Below are 14651 nucleotides of genomic sequence, written 5' to 3'. Positions count from 1 at the left end.
GCGAGTAACATAACCACACGAAGTGGGTGGAGAAGAAAACTTAAGTAACTTGGGAAAATAGTATTTTGACTATAATGTAAGGCTAAAGAGAAAAACAGCTTTATACAGATATTGCACTCTAGTGAGTACATTTATTTTTCATAGGGTTATAAATTAGCGATTGTGAGACTCCTTTATCTGTATTCTAGAATTGAACAAATAACTACTGTGGATAAAGAGAGGTTTCGCTCTGTTGGGAAAAAACAATAAGGAAAGAGGAAAGGTTGGACTGAACTCTGTGGTGTAATTGGAATTAAGTGTCAGTGTGAAATTAAAAGTGCCAGTTCTAAATATATATACAAATGGATACAGAAATATTAGTTAACCCAAGTATCAGTCAACACATATTTACCAACCGTCTATTACAGCAGGCCCCTAACTGGTCTCCCAGCTGTTTGGTCTACTACCTGGTCACACCACTGCCAAACCTTGCTTTGTTCCTTAGGGAAAATGACAGCAACTGGCGTGCTAATGGGACTGATCCCCTACAGAGAGAAGCTGTGTGAGGCAGAGGGGGGCTGGAGAATAGAGGCAGCAAGGAACGTGCTCTACTGCACAAGTGTAGGGGTTGGCCTTACAACCACGGATTCACCGTAATAGGAGGGGAGGAAACAGAGCAGTACAGATGCAGGGTAGGTAGGTAAACGCGGTGGGGAGGGTATGCGGAAGTTCTCTGTGAAATAGGAAGCAAGGTCAACAGGAGTTAAATTGCCTAAATAAACTGTGTTGCAAGTGTCTGCAATAAACTCGTCCTGTATGTACATTCGTCTGTTGCTCAAACAGCAGTCATCCACCTGCAACTGTAGAGCCGCTTTGGAGAACCTTGGTGGTGGCCTGGGTTCTCATGTGAGCCTCTTAGGTTTACTCGGTTACGGCAGCGAGTCATAGCCCTGGGCCCAGTCGGCTGTCTTGAAAATCCCGCCTTTGGTCATAAGGCAGGTGGATCAGGGAACCCACGGACACGGGGAGATGACTGAGCCATGTGCCGTCATGCTGTGCCCCTAATCGCATTTCCAGCAGAAACAGCCACATAGCTCTCCGTTATAAAGAGAGGGTTTGTTTTATTTTCGTGTTCTGTGGGCTCATACGAAGCAACCTTTCCCGATCAGCGAATTGTGGCCTCTGCTGAACATTGCCAGATCCAGAACAGTGACAACCAGTGTTAAGTTGGGCGATACTGCAAGGAGGACACACATTAAGGGTGGAGGGCAAAGCTGAGGGAGGGCGGGGACACTCACCGGTCTGAAGACCCACGCCACCCACGCCATCCGTGGGGAAACCAGCTGCACACAGCTGACCTTCGACGCAGTTTCAACTTGTGAAAGGGATGGGCGGCACCATGCCATCAGGGGGAAGTAAGGGCCAGCGTGGGCCTCAGGGGCCATGTGACCCACCCACCCAACTTCATGACCTTGGACGAGCCTCTTTCCTCAAGAGTGAAATGGGACATCTACATCTTCCTGGGAAAGGTAATGGGAACCCCACGGGTGAGAGTGTGCGGTGGGAGGAGAAGGAAGAGTGGGAAGACCCAGAGGCAGGCTTGGAGCTGTCATACTGCAGTCAGATTTGCTGACCTCAGAACTGGTCTAACGAAAGACAATTTTCTAATTCGTGAAATTGTTTAAATGGAGAGTGTGACAATGGCTCAGCATTCAATCATTTACCTGATTGTATCCTGGTATCTGGCTGCTACATCCATCAACTCCAAGTGGCCAGAGACTGAAGGCTGGCGGGAGGGGCGCCAACAGGGCGTGAGAGGCAGACTCACTGTGCAATCCAGATGGTGACAGAAAACAACTTGGGTAATGGGCACACCCTAAGAAAATCGGCCCTGGGGTAGAAAAGACACTGCCTTCCTGATCCGCGTCCCCTTAGCCCGGAACCTGTCCCCTGGACCGAGCTTTACCCCCAGCTGCACTCCCAGGCGGGACACAAATTAGAGACACAAATTCATATTTATTCAGTGAAATGGGGACCAAATTCCTGTAACTCAGGACTGTCGAGTTGCATCTTCAAAGTTCTTTGTTTCGAAGTAGAAGTACTATGCGCTGGCAATACCTCTTGCAAGAGTCCAGAAAATTAGGCAGGTTTCACAATACGGAGTGTCCTTTTAGGTCAACAGTATTGCTTCAGAAGAGAGAACATTTTGCAGATCTTGCCTGTAACTTCCAGAAAAGTCAGCCAGCCAGATTTGGGTCCAAACTTCTTTACAAATCCATTTTCCTATGACAGAACACATTTTCAAAATCAGTGGAGACTAACTTTGCTGCAATAAAAAGCAGAGAAACTTGCACTTCCTGCGGGTGGCTCCTCTCCTGGCCTCTCACTAGTTTTATTCTGTGGTCCTCGTTCCCTAGCCGCTTCCAGACCATGGTCCGCAGCACGTGCAAGAGAGAGACAGCGAGAGCTGCGCTCTGTGGGTCTCAATGTTCAGTAGCCACGTTTTTAAAAGGCACAATAGGCAAAATTACTTTTTAAAATCTATCTAAAATATTATGATTTCAATATGGAAGGACTATGGAATTCATGGCATCTGACATTTTTGGTATCTAATCTAAAATCCAATGTGTAGTTTGCACTCACAGCATATCTTAATTCACAGATTTCCACTGCTCAACAGTCACACGTGACTAGTGGTTACCACATGGGGTAGTACAGCTGCAGAGGACAGAAAAGCCTCATTTTTCCCTCTCTTCTCTCTCCGTTGTCTGGCACTGAAATACACATGTATGTTTGTAAACTTGTGCTGAGACTCGTGGACTCACAATAAAGCCAGATTAAATCCGTGCCTCTGAGCCTATGAAAAGGTTGTTGATTCTTTCTATTACAATTCATTCCTTTTGATCAGTTTTTTAAAAAAAGTATAGAATGTAGACTAATTACGATCTCCGATTACTGGGCATCCTCACTGAAAAGTATCTTTGAGGTCATCCAGCCTCCCCTTTTATTTTGAAAAATAAGGAAACAGGTCCACACCCATATTCAGTATTGAAGTATTATTTCTAAAAATGGAAGACAGAAAACCACCCAAATGTCTAATAATTGGGAATCGGTTAAATAAATCACGACACTTAAAATTGGTGGAATATTCTGCAGGCATTAGAAATGTTAACATGAAATATGTGAGATGCTGAAAATATTTGTAACAATATCACATGAAAAAACTCGTAAGTAACTAATTGCATATGATGTCTGCATACAGACGTGTTAGTGTGGTGGGAGTGGTATTTCCTCTTTCAAAAGTATTTTTTAATGATGCTATTTGTATCTGACAATAAATGTACAAATAAGGATTCGATACACTGTCAGTAATGTAGTATTATACAAGCATGCCCAGATCTGGTTATTTCCGGGAATAGTTTATTAAATTGAGCTACCTTGGTTTCAAGAAAGCCTAAAGCACAAAATAATATCCCGTATCAATACTGCAAAGGAAGGAAGACCCTGAGGATTGCTTTAAGCTGTAGGGAAGTACCATGATGGTCCCGCTTCCCTAGTGACCATGCATTCATGAAATACTTACTGGACACTGGGGCACATGGCCACAAACACCCTGTGCACTCAGCAGACAGGACCCCTGCCCTCACTGAGCCTAAATGCTCACTCATCCCGGAGACAGTCAACAGATGAGCAAATACATACGTGACGTGATGTCCAGTCGTGGAAACAGTTAAGGGAACAGAGCAGGGCCCAGGGATAGAGCGGCGCTATCTGAGATGGGAGGATTGAAGACTCCTGTTAGGAGTCAACTTCGGAGCAGAACCTGAGTGAAGGGAAGAAGGGAGCCATGCAGACTTCTGGGGAAGCGATGTTTCCAGGCAGAGGCAACAGCAAGTGCAAAGGCCCTGAGGCAGAGTGTGCTTAGCTTATGCAGACACTGGAGGGATGAGAGCCATTCCTAGAAAATGAGATGAGGGAGGTTCTTGGGGGCCAGATCACATAAGGCTTTGTGTACAGGGCTCAGGACTTGGTATATTTGTTCCCAGGATGAAGGGTGTTTGCGAGGGTTTGCATTAGGTCCGGACAGGATCTAGTTCAAGCCGTCAAGATCACTCTGTCTGCTTTGTGGAGAATGGCCCACAGGTGGGCATGGAGGAAGCAGGGAATTGGCAGGAGGCCGCTGGCGTAGTCCAGGGAGAGGAAAGCGGCCCCGGTGCCCTGGATACCCAGTCTTTCGAAGGTGCGGCCAACAGGATTTGCTGATGAATTAGATGAGGGGTGTCAGGGAAAGGCGTCAAGGGTGACGCCAAGGTCAGAGAACTGGCACTTAGGGAGGTTTCCTGAAGGACCCACAGGGAGACTTGAATTATACTTCACCTGCTTTTTCATTACGTGACTTTTTAAAATCGCAAGTTAAAATTCAAAAGAAATAGAAGAAGAAGTTGGCCCTGAAATGTGTGTAATCAAAGGCTATGTCAGAATATGCTCGGTTGTATCACCTCCCCATTACGCCTTTGGGAAACGCCTTTGCCAAACTGAACACTCACTCAGTTATCTACATGTCTTTGTATGGACTTTTATTTGCCTCAAATTGACCAGGCCATTATTTAGAGCAAGATGATCGTAAACATTTTGTAAAAACCTACTTATGACTCAGGCTTTGTGCGCTGCGCGAGTGGCAAGCAGCGACTCTGGACACGCCTGCTTTCAGAGGGGCTTCTCTGAGTGTTAGTGCAGCTGTACGCGCTGTGTGTGCAGCCAACTTGGTGTTGCCCACGTGCACTTCACAGTTGCATCTGACACTTGACAAAGCACCGGTATAGAACTACTTCCCTCTAAGGTCGGTGTTATTGTCTACATTACATTAATTATGTATCACGTCACATCACAATACTCATTATGTAACAAGCCTGAGTCTTAGGTTACCTCAGTGACTTACCCACGATCACACCCCTAGGGAACGGGAAAGCTAGGATTCAAATGTCAGTTCCAATGGTCGTTCACTCAATCACTCCATCAGCAAATACTTGCCAGGCACCTTCTGTGCAACAGGCCCTGTGCCAAGTCAGGTGCGGTAAGTAGGCAGACTCCTGCCTGGAGCTGAGGGCTCAGGGCCCTAGCCCCTCCTCCAGCTCAGGCACTGGGCAGGGACGCCACCTGACTCAAAGCAAAGGCGATCCTCAGCCCTGGGATGAGCTCCATCTTGGCGCTTTCTGCTGGGTTTTCAGAACATTCTTGTATCGCAAATGCTGAAAAAAATAGCACTCGACCTCCTATCAGATCCTGTGAGAGCCCAGCCATTCAGCACTTCAGATGGGCAGAGGGGACAGGAGGAAATCATGACAAATGTGGTAGAGGAATAAAAAGAGAAGCAGCAAACGAAGGAAAGGGAGGGAGGGAAGCAGGGAGGGAGGGAAGTACCTCATGGCGCTAAGAATGAGAAAGGAAAAATGAGGAGATCCTGAATCCCATCATTGCTGCAGCGCCTTGTTTTTTCTCTTTAGGGCGTCTATTTTAGATGGTAACTAATATCCAACTGTACTCAATCATAATTTATGGAGATTAAATATATTTGTTCAGGGAAATGAGGCAGTACTTCTGCTACGAAGAATAACAAGTGTTGAGTATTCATCTGCAGAAACTGTTCTAGGTGCTGCAGGTGTCACACTGACCCACGTGAGCCTCACGCCAGGCCTAGCAGATAGAGGGCAGTAGTCTACACTCATTCCGCAGGGGAGGGAAGGCAGCTTAGCCAAGTTCCCTGACTCTTGCCTGTCACACAGTGAGCACCGCAGGCCGGACAGGAAGCCGTCCGTGCCCTGCGTGTCTATGCTGTCCTCACATGCCACATTCTCGAGTTTTCCTAACATCCCCGGGCACGTTTACACTTTAATGAAATGATGGGGATTCTCTAGTTGGAGTCTGGAGTCAATGACAAGCAAAATGGACAAGACACAGGACGACAGAGCCTGGGCGTCACGATCAGTGATTTGTTTCGAGTTTTCTCAGGAGGGTGGAAAGTGAGAAGTGGGTGCTGGTGTCTTGATAAAGTTGCAAAACGCCTGTCCTCTCCGCCTCTTCCTGTGGGGCCACCTGACTGGAGTAGCACAGGCGTATGACTGCCAATTCCCCTGAAATGAATCACTCGGGACAGAGTTCATTCATTGGAGCAGATCTGTCAACAACACTAGGACAGAAGGTACTGGTGGCCGTGCCAGTGCATCCTGACTGGAAAACAGGGCCTTCCAGGAACAGAATCAGTGTCACGTGAGCTGGGAAAGGACTAATGAGGTTCCTTTGAAATGACATCTTAAGCAGTATTTCCATCATGTCTCAGACCTAAGTCAAGAGCTTGAAACCTACCTACAGACTTTGTGAAGTCTGAGAGTGCGTGTGCGGGCACACGTGTGTATTTACATCTCCACTCGAGTCAGGCTCCCCTTGCCACACTCAGACCTACGCCTGCCCTGAAAAACACATACGCTTCCAGACATTCTCAGAGACACTTCCACACCCTCCACTGACTATGGGCTCCGGGAGCTCACGACATTTACTGCTAGGAAGTTCAACTTGACAGTAACAATGGTCACTGTCCCTGTGCTCCCAACACTCCACCAGGCATTGGGAACACAGCCCCGGCCCACAGACAGCTCGCGCACTCGTGCATCTGTCCCGGCTGGAAAGCCGCACAGCGGAGCTGGAATTCCCACCAACCCTTTGCATCGCTTCCGCAACAACCAGAAAGAAAAAGGACCGAGGATCTCTCAGGCTTCACCAGCCCCAAGCCAGGCTGAGTTAGAAGAGTTCCAGGAAGAGAAGGTGACTGAGAAAGGGCAGTGGTGCCACTAAGCCCTGGCATTGGGCTGCGGGGCCTCAAACAAAATGCAGATGGCTAACCAATATGACTGCATTTATAACGGCTGAAGGCAGCTATAGTTTTAAAAGACGGTGATTAGGAAATAACTTTCACATGTATAAAGAATTTGTATCCAGAATATTCAAAGAATTCCGACAAATCAATGAGAAAAGGACAAAATAATAGGAAAATGGGCAAAGAGTGGAAATAGGCAATTGCCTGAGTAAGAACTGCCGATGGGGGTCGGCCCGGTGGCTCAGGCGGTTGGAGCTCCATGCTCCTAACTCCAAAGGCTGCCGGTTCGATTCCCACATGGGCCAATGGGCTCTCAACCACAAGGTTGTCAGTTCGACTCCCGCAAGGGATGGTGGGCTGCGCCCTCTGCAACTAGCAATGGAAACTGGACCTGGAGCTGAGCCTTCTACAACTAAGACTGAAAGGACAACAACTTGAAGCTGAATGGCACCCTGCACAACTAAGATTGAAAGGACAACTTGACTTGGAAAAAAAAAAAAAAAGTCCTGGAAGTACACACTGTTCCCCAATAAAATCCTGTTCCCCATCCCCAATAAAAAAAAAAAAAAAAGAACTGCCGATGGTCAGAAACATGAAAGGATGCTTAACCTCACCAGTAGTCAAGGAAACAAGAACTCAACAACGAGATGAATGAGATACATGCTTTTTAACCCAACACAGTGGGGAAGTTATGAGCTTGCTGAGACCCAGTGTTAGTCAGCTGGGGCGGGGGACATCTGATGTTCTCAGAAGCTGGGATGGGGTGTTATTTGATAAAACCATTCTGGAGGGCAAATACCTAGTAAATTCAAAATTTACAGACAGCACGACCCAGCCATTCTACACCCCAATATCCAGCCCAGAAAACCATCCAAGCACAGGGCAGGCATGAATAACGATGGTCAATGAAGCTTCGTTTATGATGACAAAGTCTGGGAATAACCTAAATATCCATCAGCCAAAAACAGCCCGACATTTGACAGCGTCTGCACACAATAGCACACATGTTTAAAAAATACTATTTTAAATACCCTCGAGGGGAAAAAAAGCAGAATAAGTGCCATGTCCTACTGATGCATATAACACATTTTTACAAAGGAAGTACTATGTGTATTTTCTATGGATCTATTCAATAGAAATGTTTTTACATGTTTTACATGTAAAATAATTGGTAAAGAGTAGTTACCTCTGGGGAGAGGGAAGGGACAGGATCGGGAGCTGGGGAGAGAATCCAAAGGGACAGGAGCGCTGTTAAAAAGCTAAGTGTTAAGTACCCTGGGATACAAAGAAATGCTGTGGAAGGCCCCTTGTCAACATGTGTTCTAATATAGGTCCTGGCTTTTTAAGGCATTAATAATAAAGTGAATTTTTATTTAGAAATTCCTGAATAAAGTTTCTTGCCGGTGGTACAGTACATTAAACAGCCAGAATTTATTATATTAGAAAACTGGAAAAAATATCAATTTGTAAGCAATGAAGTTGCAAAAATTTACACCTACCTTTTGCAGCATAATAAATACCTAAATACAACAGCATCTAATCCCAACTGTCATTCAGTGCTAAGTCTACGTTGTCATGACAACCCTAGCACATGCTAAGTCCTAGACTAGGCTTTGCACTGATTCAGAAGATGGCTTAGAGGTGCTTGAAAATACCATCCTTAGGAGTGAGTGTGTGTGTGTGTGTGTGTGTGTGTGTGTGTGTAATTAGCAAGGACACTGACAATTCCTATTTCCAAGTAAGGACCCGTGAAGACTTTCCCTCACACGTACCCAGCCTCCGTTCTGCCTTATCCATTCTCCCGTGTGTTCCGTTATGAAGTCAGCAACAAAGTAAGAAACGTCCTTGTAAGTATCCACATCTGGGGCGATCTGCTCCCGGAGCAGCTTCTTGATGAGAATACCTTCAAATGCGAATATGGTCACAATCCTTCCCCAGTTAATGACGCCGTCTTCAAACTCCCTTTCCATCACTTGGTTGAATATTGTCCGGGCAGTATCTACGGACATGACATCGAAACTGTCCAAGCAGGGCTTCAAATTCTTTTCCGCCTCCTTTTGGACGGAAGAGGCAATAGCTTGCAATACTCTGGACGTTCTGCTGGGGCCAGTCCCGGGCTGTGGTACCTGCAGGACATACTTCAGATAGTCCTGGGCCAGCGTGTGGATGTACCCAAACTCACAGTCGGTCATCTTCTGCCAGCTGGAGAGCAGCGCCTTGAGCTGGTTCACCGGGAAGTGGCCGAGAAAATCTGAAGCCCGAGTTCCAAGCCTGGCGGGATGTGACTCACAATGACACGTGGGGCCAGTAGAATTTCTGTTTGCCTCACTGATAGGAGCCTCCCTCCCCGGCACTTTTGAGCGTTAATCTGTGTGTGAAAGTGAAAGTGCACAATGTGAAAGAAAATGTTTCCGAGAGGCCACTTCCTCATCCTGTGAGCCATTGATCCAGCTTTCTAACCTCTTACGTGCTGGGCCCCCGCATGCTGCCAGGGGGACGTCACATGGTACAACCCCTGCAGAAACCTGGTGGTTCCTCAAAAAATTAAATATAGAACGACCAGGTGACCTGGCATTTCCACTTCTAAGTGTACATACCCAAAGAAAAGAAAACAGGGACTCCAATGAATACTGAAACGTGAATGTTCACAGCAGCATTCAGTACAACAGCCAAAAGGTGGTAACAGCTCAAATGTCTGTCAACAGATAGATTAACAAATGATGGAACATTATTCAGCCACGAAAGGAATGAAGTACTGACACTCACTACAACATGCATGAACCTCAGAAACATGATGCCACGTGAAAGAAGCCACTACAGGAAATGTCCATAATAAGTAATTCCGGAAACAGGAAGCTGACGGGTGGCTGCCAGGGCTGAGGGGAGGGGTGGCAACAGCTTACTGGGTACAGGGCTTTACCCTGAGAGGAAAATGTTGGGGAATTACACAGAAGTGGTGGTTACACAACACTGAATATACTAAACACCACTGAGCTGTTCACTTGAAGATGGGTCATTTTATGTGAATTTCACTTGCAAGAGAAAAGTCTGCAATGCAGCCCCGTGGCTAAACTGGATTAATGAGCACGTGGACTGGAGGGGGGCGAACACCTGGTGACAGGGGCAGGCCTCAGCGGCGGCTCTGGCAGTGCTGCCCTGGTACTGCGGTCCCCAAGTAAGGACAACAGGGGGAGCGGAGATGAAAACATCTCCTCTGGTCTTCTCCTGCCATTTACTCTGGGGCTTCTGACGGGTGGGAAACAAAGTTCACACCGGGAATGTAGCTTTCGGCTAGCGCCTTAATTCAGGAATCACCCAGTGTATGGATCAGAAGTTGTGGCACCAGAGGCACGCTGGACCTGGCTTCGGTGCCAGCCAAATCCCTGGCCCCTCACTCTGGGTGCCCATGGTGTGTAAAGTGACACAGGACGTGTGGGGCCCAACCAGCTGACCTCCAAGGCCAGGCCTGTAACAAGCCAGTGCTTGGGCAAGCACAGCGTCAGGGGACCATACCCCTGGATGCCAGTGCTGGCAGCAGGCAGGAGCGGTGCGTGGGAGAAAGGGGACAGTTCTGGGTCCCTGGAGAAACTGCATTCACTGTTTTTCTGTCCACATATGGAATGACTGATGCTTTGCATCAGGTTGTACGAACAGCTGCAAACAGGTGAAAAAGTCACGTATAACTGGTATTTCTGAACTGTCACCAAAGGGGCAGGGGAAGGAGAGCTGCTTCGGGTGCCCGCTAAGGGACCTGGGACCGGCCAGCCTGCGCGCCTACCCACCTCCGACGGGAGCGTAACTGGCCCTGCGCGCAGCACCCACTGGCACTGAGGCCACGCCCCTGCAGGCTGCTCCCCCGGAGGCTGAGCACGGCAGGGGTGCCTTCTGAAAGCCAGCCCCTCGGCAGGGTGGCTCTGACCCCGTGACTTGCCATCACCTTTGCGGGGGCTGCACACACCTTCCTTCTCTCTACCGTGACGAGCTCAGCCTGCGCTGTGGTCTGACCGCCCTCCCGGCCTCGGCCACCTCCCTCCCCAGCCTCCCTCATGGGCATTTCCACGGAGACATCTCCCGGCACCGCCTCCTCTCTGGCCGTTTTCTCCTTGGGGGACTGGACTGCCAGGGGACCTGCAGGGACAGAGGAGGTACCGGCCGGAGCTGGAGCCACTGCTCTAGGATTTCCCTGGGACGTGCTCTCCCTCCCACGCCGCCCTGGGCCGCAGAGGCGCCGCCAAGGCCAGGCAGCGTTGTCTCCCCAAACCCTCCCGGGGCACCCGAACCACCACAGGACGGACATTTCTCTTGGCCTCCATCACACTCCCAGGGAGAGGAGTATTTCTACAACAACAGGCAAAGCATGCAGTGTCCAAGCTGTAACGTCGCAGCCTGAGGCCAGGCTCGACCTTGCTTCTCTCGTGCCAGGGCCCACGCCTGGGTCCAGGAGCCGCAGGGAGCTGATCTTGGCCGAATAAATGAAATGCGCTTATATCACACCGGGGGCAACTACATACAGTTCAGGCTCGATATTTGTGACCTGGATCCAAAAAGGAGTTGCTTTAAATAGTGTGGTCTGCCTTCGTTTATTTTGGAGTTTTCCAAATAATCACTTTTCAAGGATAGATAGGAGACGGTCAAAGTCTTTTCCAAAAAGAATTATTTTTCTCTAAAATGCAAAAAGACGGGCGGGTGAGGTGGGCTGGAGGGGGGTGTGGGGCGGAGACAAGAACAGACAGGACTGGGCGTGAAGACGGGGCAGGTCTCCTTTCTCACGGACACACCAGGTCCCAGGAGGGTCAGCGCGCGTCCCAGCCTCATTCAGTTACCCCGCAAGCAGACGCTACGCTGCTGCTGCGTACCGGGGGCATGTGAGGCTGGGGCACGGAGTGTCTGCCCTAAAGCACTCCAGTCTAGGAGGGGGACTGGGGAGGAAGAATCAGACAGGAAATGGCTGCAGGGCAGCTTGGACACTGGACCCTGCCTGGAGCCCATCCCAAGTCCACGCAATGGCTGTGAGGTTCTGGAAACGCACCTGTGTGACATGCTCTGTGCTGGACTGAGGGGCCACAAGGACGCCGGCTTCCCGTCTGTCCACACCTCACAAGGACCTGTGGCCTGACCAAGGTGTTCTCTGTCTTGTTTTGTCCAGAAGTTCCTACTGAGAAGCGTGGGGTCCTGACTAGGCTGAGGAAACGAGCGGTTTCTGTCATGAGGAACAGTAAGAGAATGACTCGGCCCCTCACGAACAGCTTCAGCCAGCGGTGCCGTGCCGTGGGCTGCATGGCCGCGGCTACTGTCACACGCACTGGGGCCCTCCAGCCTCACAGCCTCACTGTGCGCAGACGGCCACGCCCACACGTCTGTGCTGGGGACCTGCTGCTTCCCAGCACCCAGCCCCACACTCAGTGGCTTAAAACGATAATCACACGTTTTCTCACAACTGAGTCGTAAACAGGGCTCAGCAGAGGGGCCTGACAGCTCGCTCCACGCCTGGGCTTCGGCTGGGCCCCTCCTAGCGTCAGCGTCTTCCTGCGGGGTCTCTCCAGCACAGGGTCTCAGCAGGCCATACTTCTCACTTGGTGGCTCAAGTGTCCCAGTGACAGATGGAGGAGCCGAATGGCCTGTCATAACCCAGCTTAGAACTCACATGTCTGTCACACTCTACTGGTACAAGTAGTCACACGCTGCCCAAATTCAAGGAGAGGAAACACAGGCCACTTTTAGTGATAAGGAGAGTGGCAAAGAACTCGCAGCCATGTTTTAAAACTAACACGATGTGCAACTCACATACAAGGTGCCAGTCGTGCAGTTTGATCTGCGTCACCCTCACACAATTCCTCGGACTGGTAAGGCTGGGGGGGGGCCTCCAGCATGGGGATGATGCGGGCCCGCCCCTCCCCCCCAGGCTACCACAGGACTGAGACCCCGGGGCTGGAACCCTCAGAGGGCAGAAGTCCCCTAAGGGGGTGAGGGGGAGGTCTCCTCTCATTGTCACCAGTCCACCTCCTGCGCCAACGGGGCAGAAAGTAATGCAGAGCAAGGGTCAGTTTCCACGGGGAACAAGAGGGAAGAACCCGGACGCTCCCTGGGCTGACGAGTGGCCCGGGGAGCGCAGGCTGCAGGACCAGGGTCCTTGTCCTCCAGTGCGTGACCTCGGGGAGACTCTGCTGAGGTCAACTTCTCTTGTCCCCAAAGGCGGAACCTGGGCGGAAACTTGCTGGGCTTTTGGCCCCTCAGAGGAAGTGACTCAGGGGAACTCCCAGCCCGGTGTTCACCTCAGCTTCCCTGCGCTCCTCACGGCCACTTCCCATTCCCAAGGCCCCCGCCTTCCGGCCTTCCGTGGTGACACCGTTTAGCGGGAACTAACCAGGGGAGGGGAGTGCGCTCCGGGAGCCGCTCCATGCCCAGTATCTCCCTTGGTCCAGGCGGGCCAAGCCTGAACCACCAGAAACCCAATGTGAGCGTCCCTCCCCGTCAAGAAAAGCCAGTGGCCCATGTAACCAGGCACATGGTGGGAGCCTTTCTCTCCGAGGAGACTAATTTCCAGGAAATCCTGTGAGCAAATCAGCAAGCGGGACTTCCCCTGGTGCTGGTGTATTTGGGAGCAAGCGGATGTGGGCCACTGGAGAACAAAGTCCTGTCTCAAGGGAGCTGAGAGGCCAGGCGGGGAGAGCCAGGTGTCAGTGAATGTGGTGTCTGGGGGAGGATTTCAAACTAAGGCTGCAGAGCCACAGGGGCTTGGAGGAGGAGGGAGGGGGGTTAAAACCTTGCACGGTGCCACACAGACAGAACACCTGAGTCCCTTCTGTCCCCTTCCTGCACTCGTGTGCAGGTGTCGCTCAGACACCTCACCCTCTGCTTTTACTTGAACACCCACTGCTCGTTCTGCTCACCAGCTCAGGACTGTCCGAGGGCCCCTGTGACGAGGACCCCAACTCCTAAAGGGCCACCATGCTCTGGCCCGACCTCCCCAGTCAACCGAAGCTCCCTGCTCCAGCCCCGGCCCTGACCTGGGTGCTGTCCTACTATCTCTAACCAGACAGCTTTCCCTTTTCATTCCTGCGTCTCCAAATCTTCTCCACCTTCAAGGCCGACTGTCCATAGCCAGGAAAACACTCAGTGTGCGCTCCCGCAGGACTCTGCCTGTGAAACAGCAAACCCAGCGGCCATTCTGCTACTGGGACCCCCTGGTGGGGGCGGGGTCCCAGGAAGAGGGCTCACTCGCTGCTGATTGTTCCAGAGGCCCAGCACAGAGCTGGCACGTGACACACACTGCTGGCACTATTGTTCTCACTGGCAGTGATGACAAGGGTTTTACAAACGGCCTGCTTCCCAATCAGACTGAAACCGTGGCTGAAGTCATACTTTTTCTGTTAAGTTGGACTCGGCAAAGCGAAAGCACAGTTTTCTTTCCTTTTCCCAAATGCCATCTTGGGGGAAGTACAAGAGAAAAGCCTATTTGAATAGAACCTTCCTGTGACCTGGGCAGAGGGCCTTGGAATTTCCAGTGCCCTAAACGAAATGGCAGAAGACACACACAAATGAAGGAAGCAGAACTGTGCTGCTCGGTGATGGCAAGCGAAACTGGGCCCCTCGAGGGCAATTCTCTGTGGAGAGCCACGAACTCAGAATAGCCCACGGGGAAGGTGCAGACACCTACGGCCACTCAGCAAACTTCACGGAGCAGCTGGCATGTCCCCGGCCCCAGGCTGGGTCAGCCATGCGTGCCCCGTTCACAGGTCATGTTCACCCACTCACACAGGGCTTGCTCACGGTGGGACAGGGCCTCACACAGATAAGCAGG

The 14651-nt window shown here is 50.6% G+C and overlaps 1 protein-coding gene across 2 annotated transcripts; it reads right to left on the bottom strand.

The window, feature by feature from the left end:
- Positions 1 to 1975: 1975 nt before the first annotated feature.
- Positions 1976 to 10577, bottom strand: BCL2A1 (BCL2 related protein A1). Of its 2 annotated transcripts, XR_012491253.2 has the most exons (3): positions 8623 to 10577; positions 4919 to 5034; positions 2172 to 2262 (listed from the first exon to the last, which is right to left on the bottom strand). XR_012491253.2 is itself a non-coding variant. In XM_074317695.2 (2 exons), the coding sequence occupies exons 1-2, from the start codon at positions 9040 to 9042 to the stop codon at positions 2155 to 2157; spliced, it is 528 nt and encodes a 175-aa protein (XP_074173796.1). In that variant the 5' UTR covers positions 9043 to 10565; the 3' UTR covers positions 1976 to 2154. The 2 variants fall into 2 exon arrangements, 1 of the variants encoding a protein (XP_074173796.1); XM_074317695.2 differs by lacking the exon at positions 4919 to 5034 and having other exon boundaries at positions 1976 to 2262; positions 8623 to 10565.
- Between the last annotated feature and the right edge of the window lie 4074 nt (positions 10578 to 14651).

Source organism: Rhinolophus sinicus, chromosome 13, assembly GCF_057876585.1.
Source record: "Rhinolophus sinicus isolate RSI-liver-muscle chromosome 13, RSI-T2T, whole genome shotgun sequence".
Classification (NCBI taxonomy): Eukaryota; Metazoa; Chordata; class Mammalia; order Chiroptera; family Rhinolophidae; genus Rhinolophus; species Rhinolophus sinicus.
This window is presented reverse-complemented; position numbering and strand designations above follow the sequence as displayed.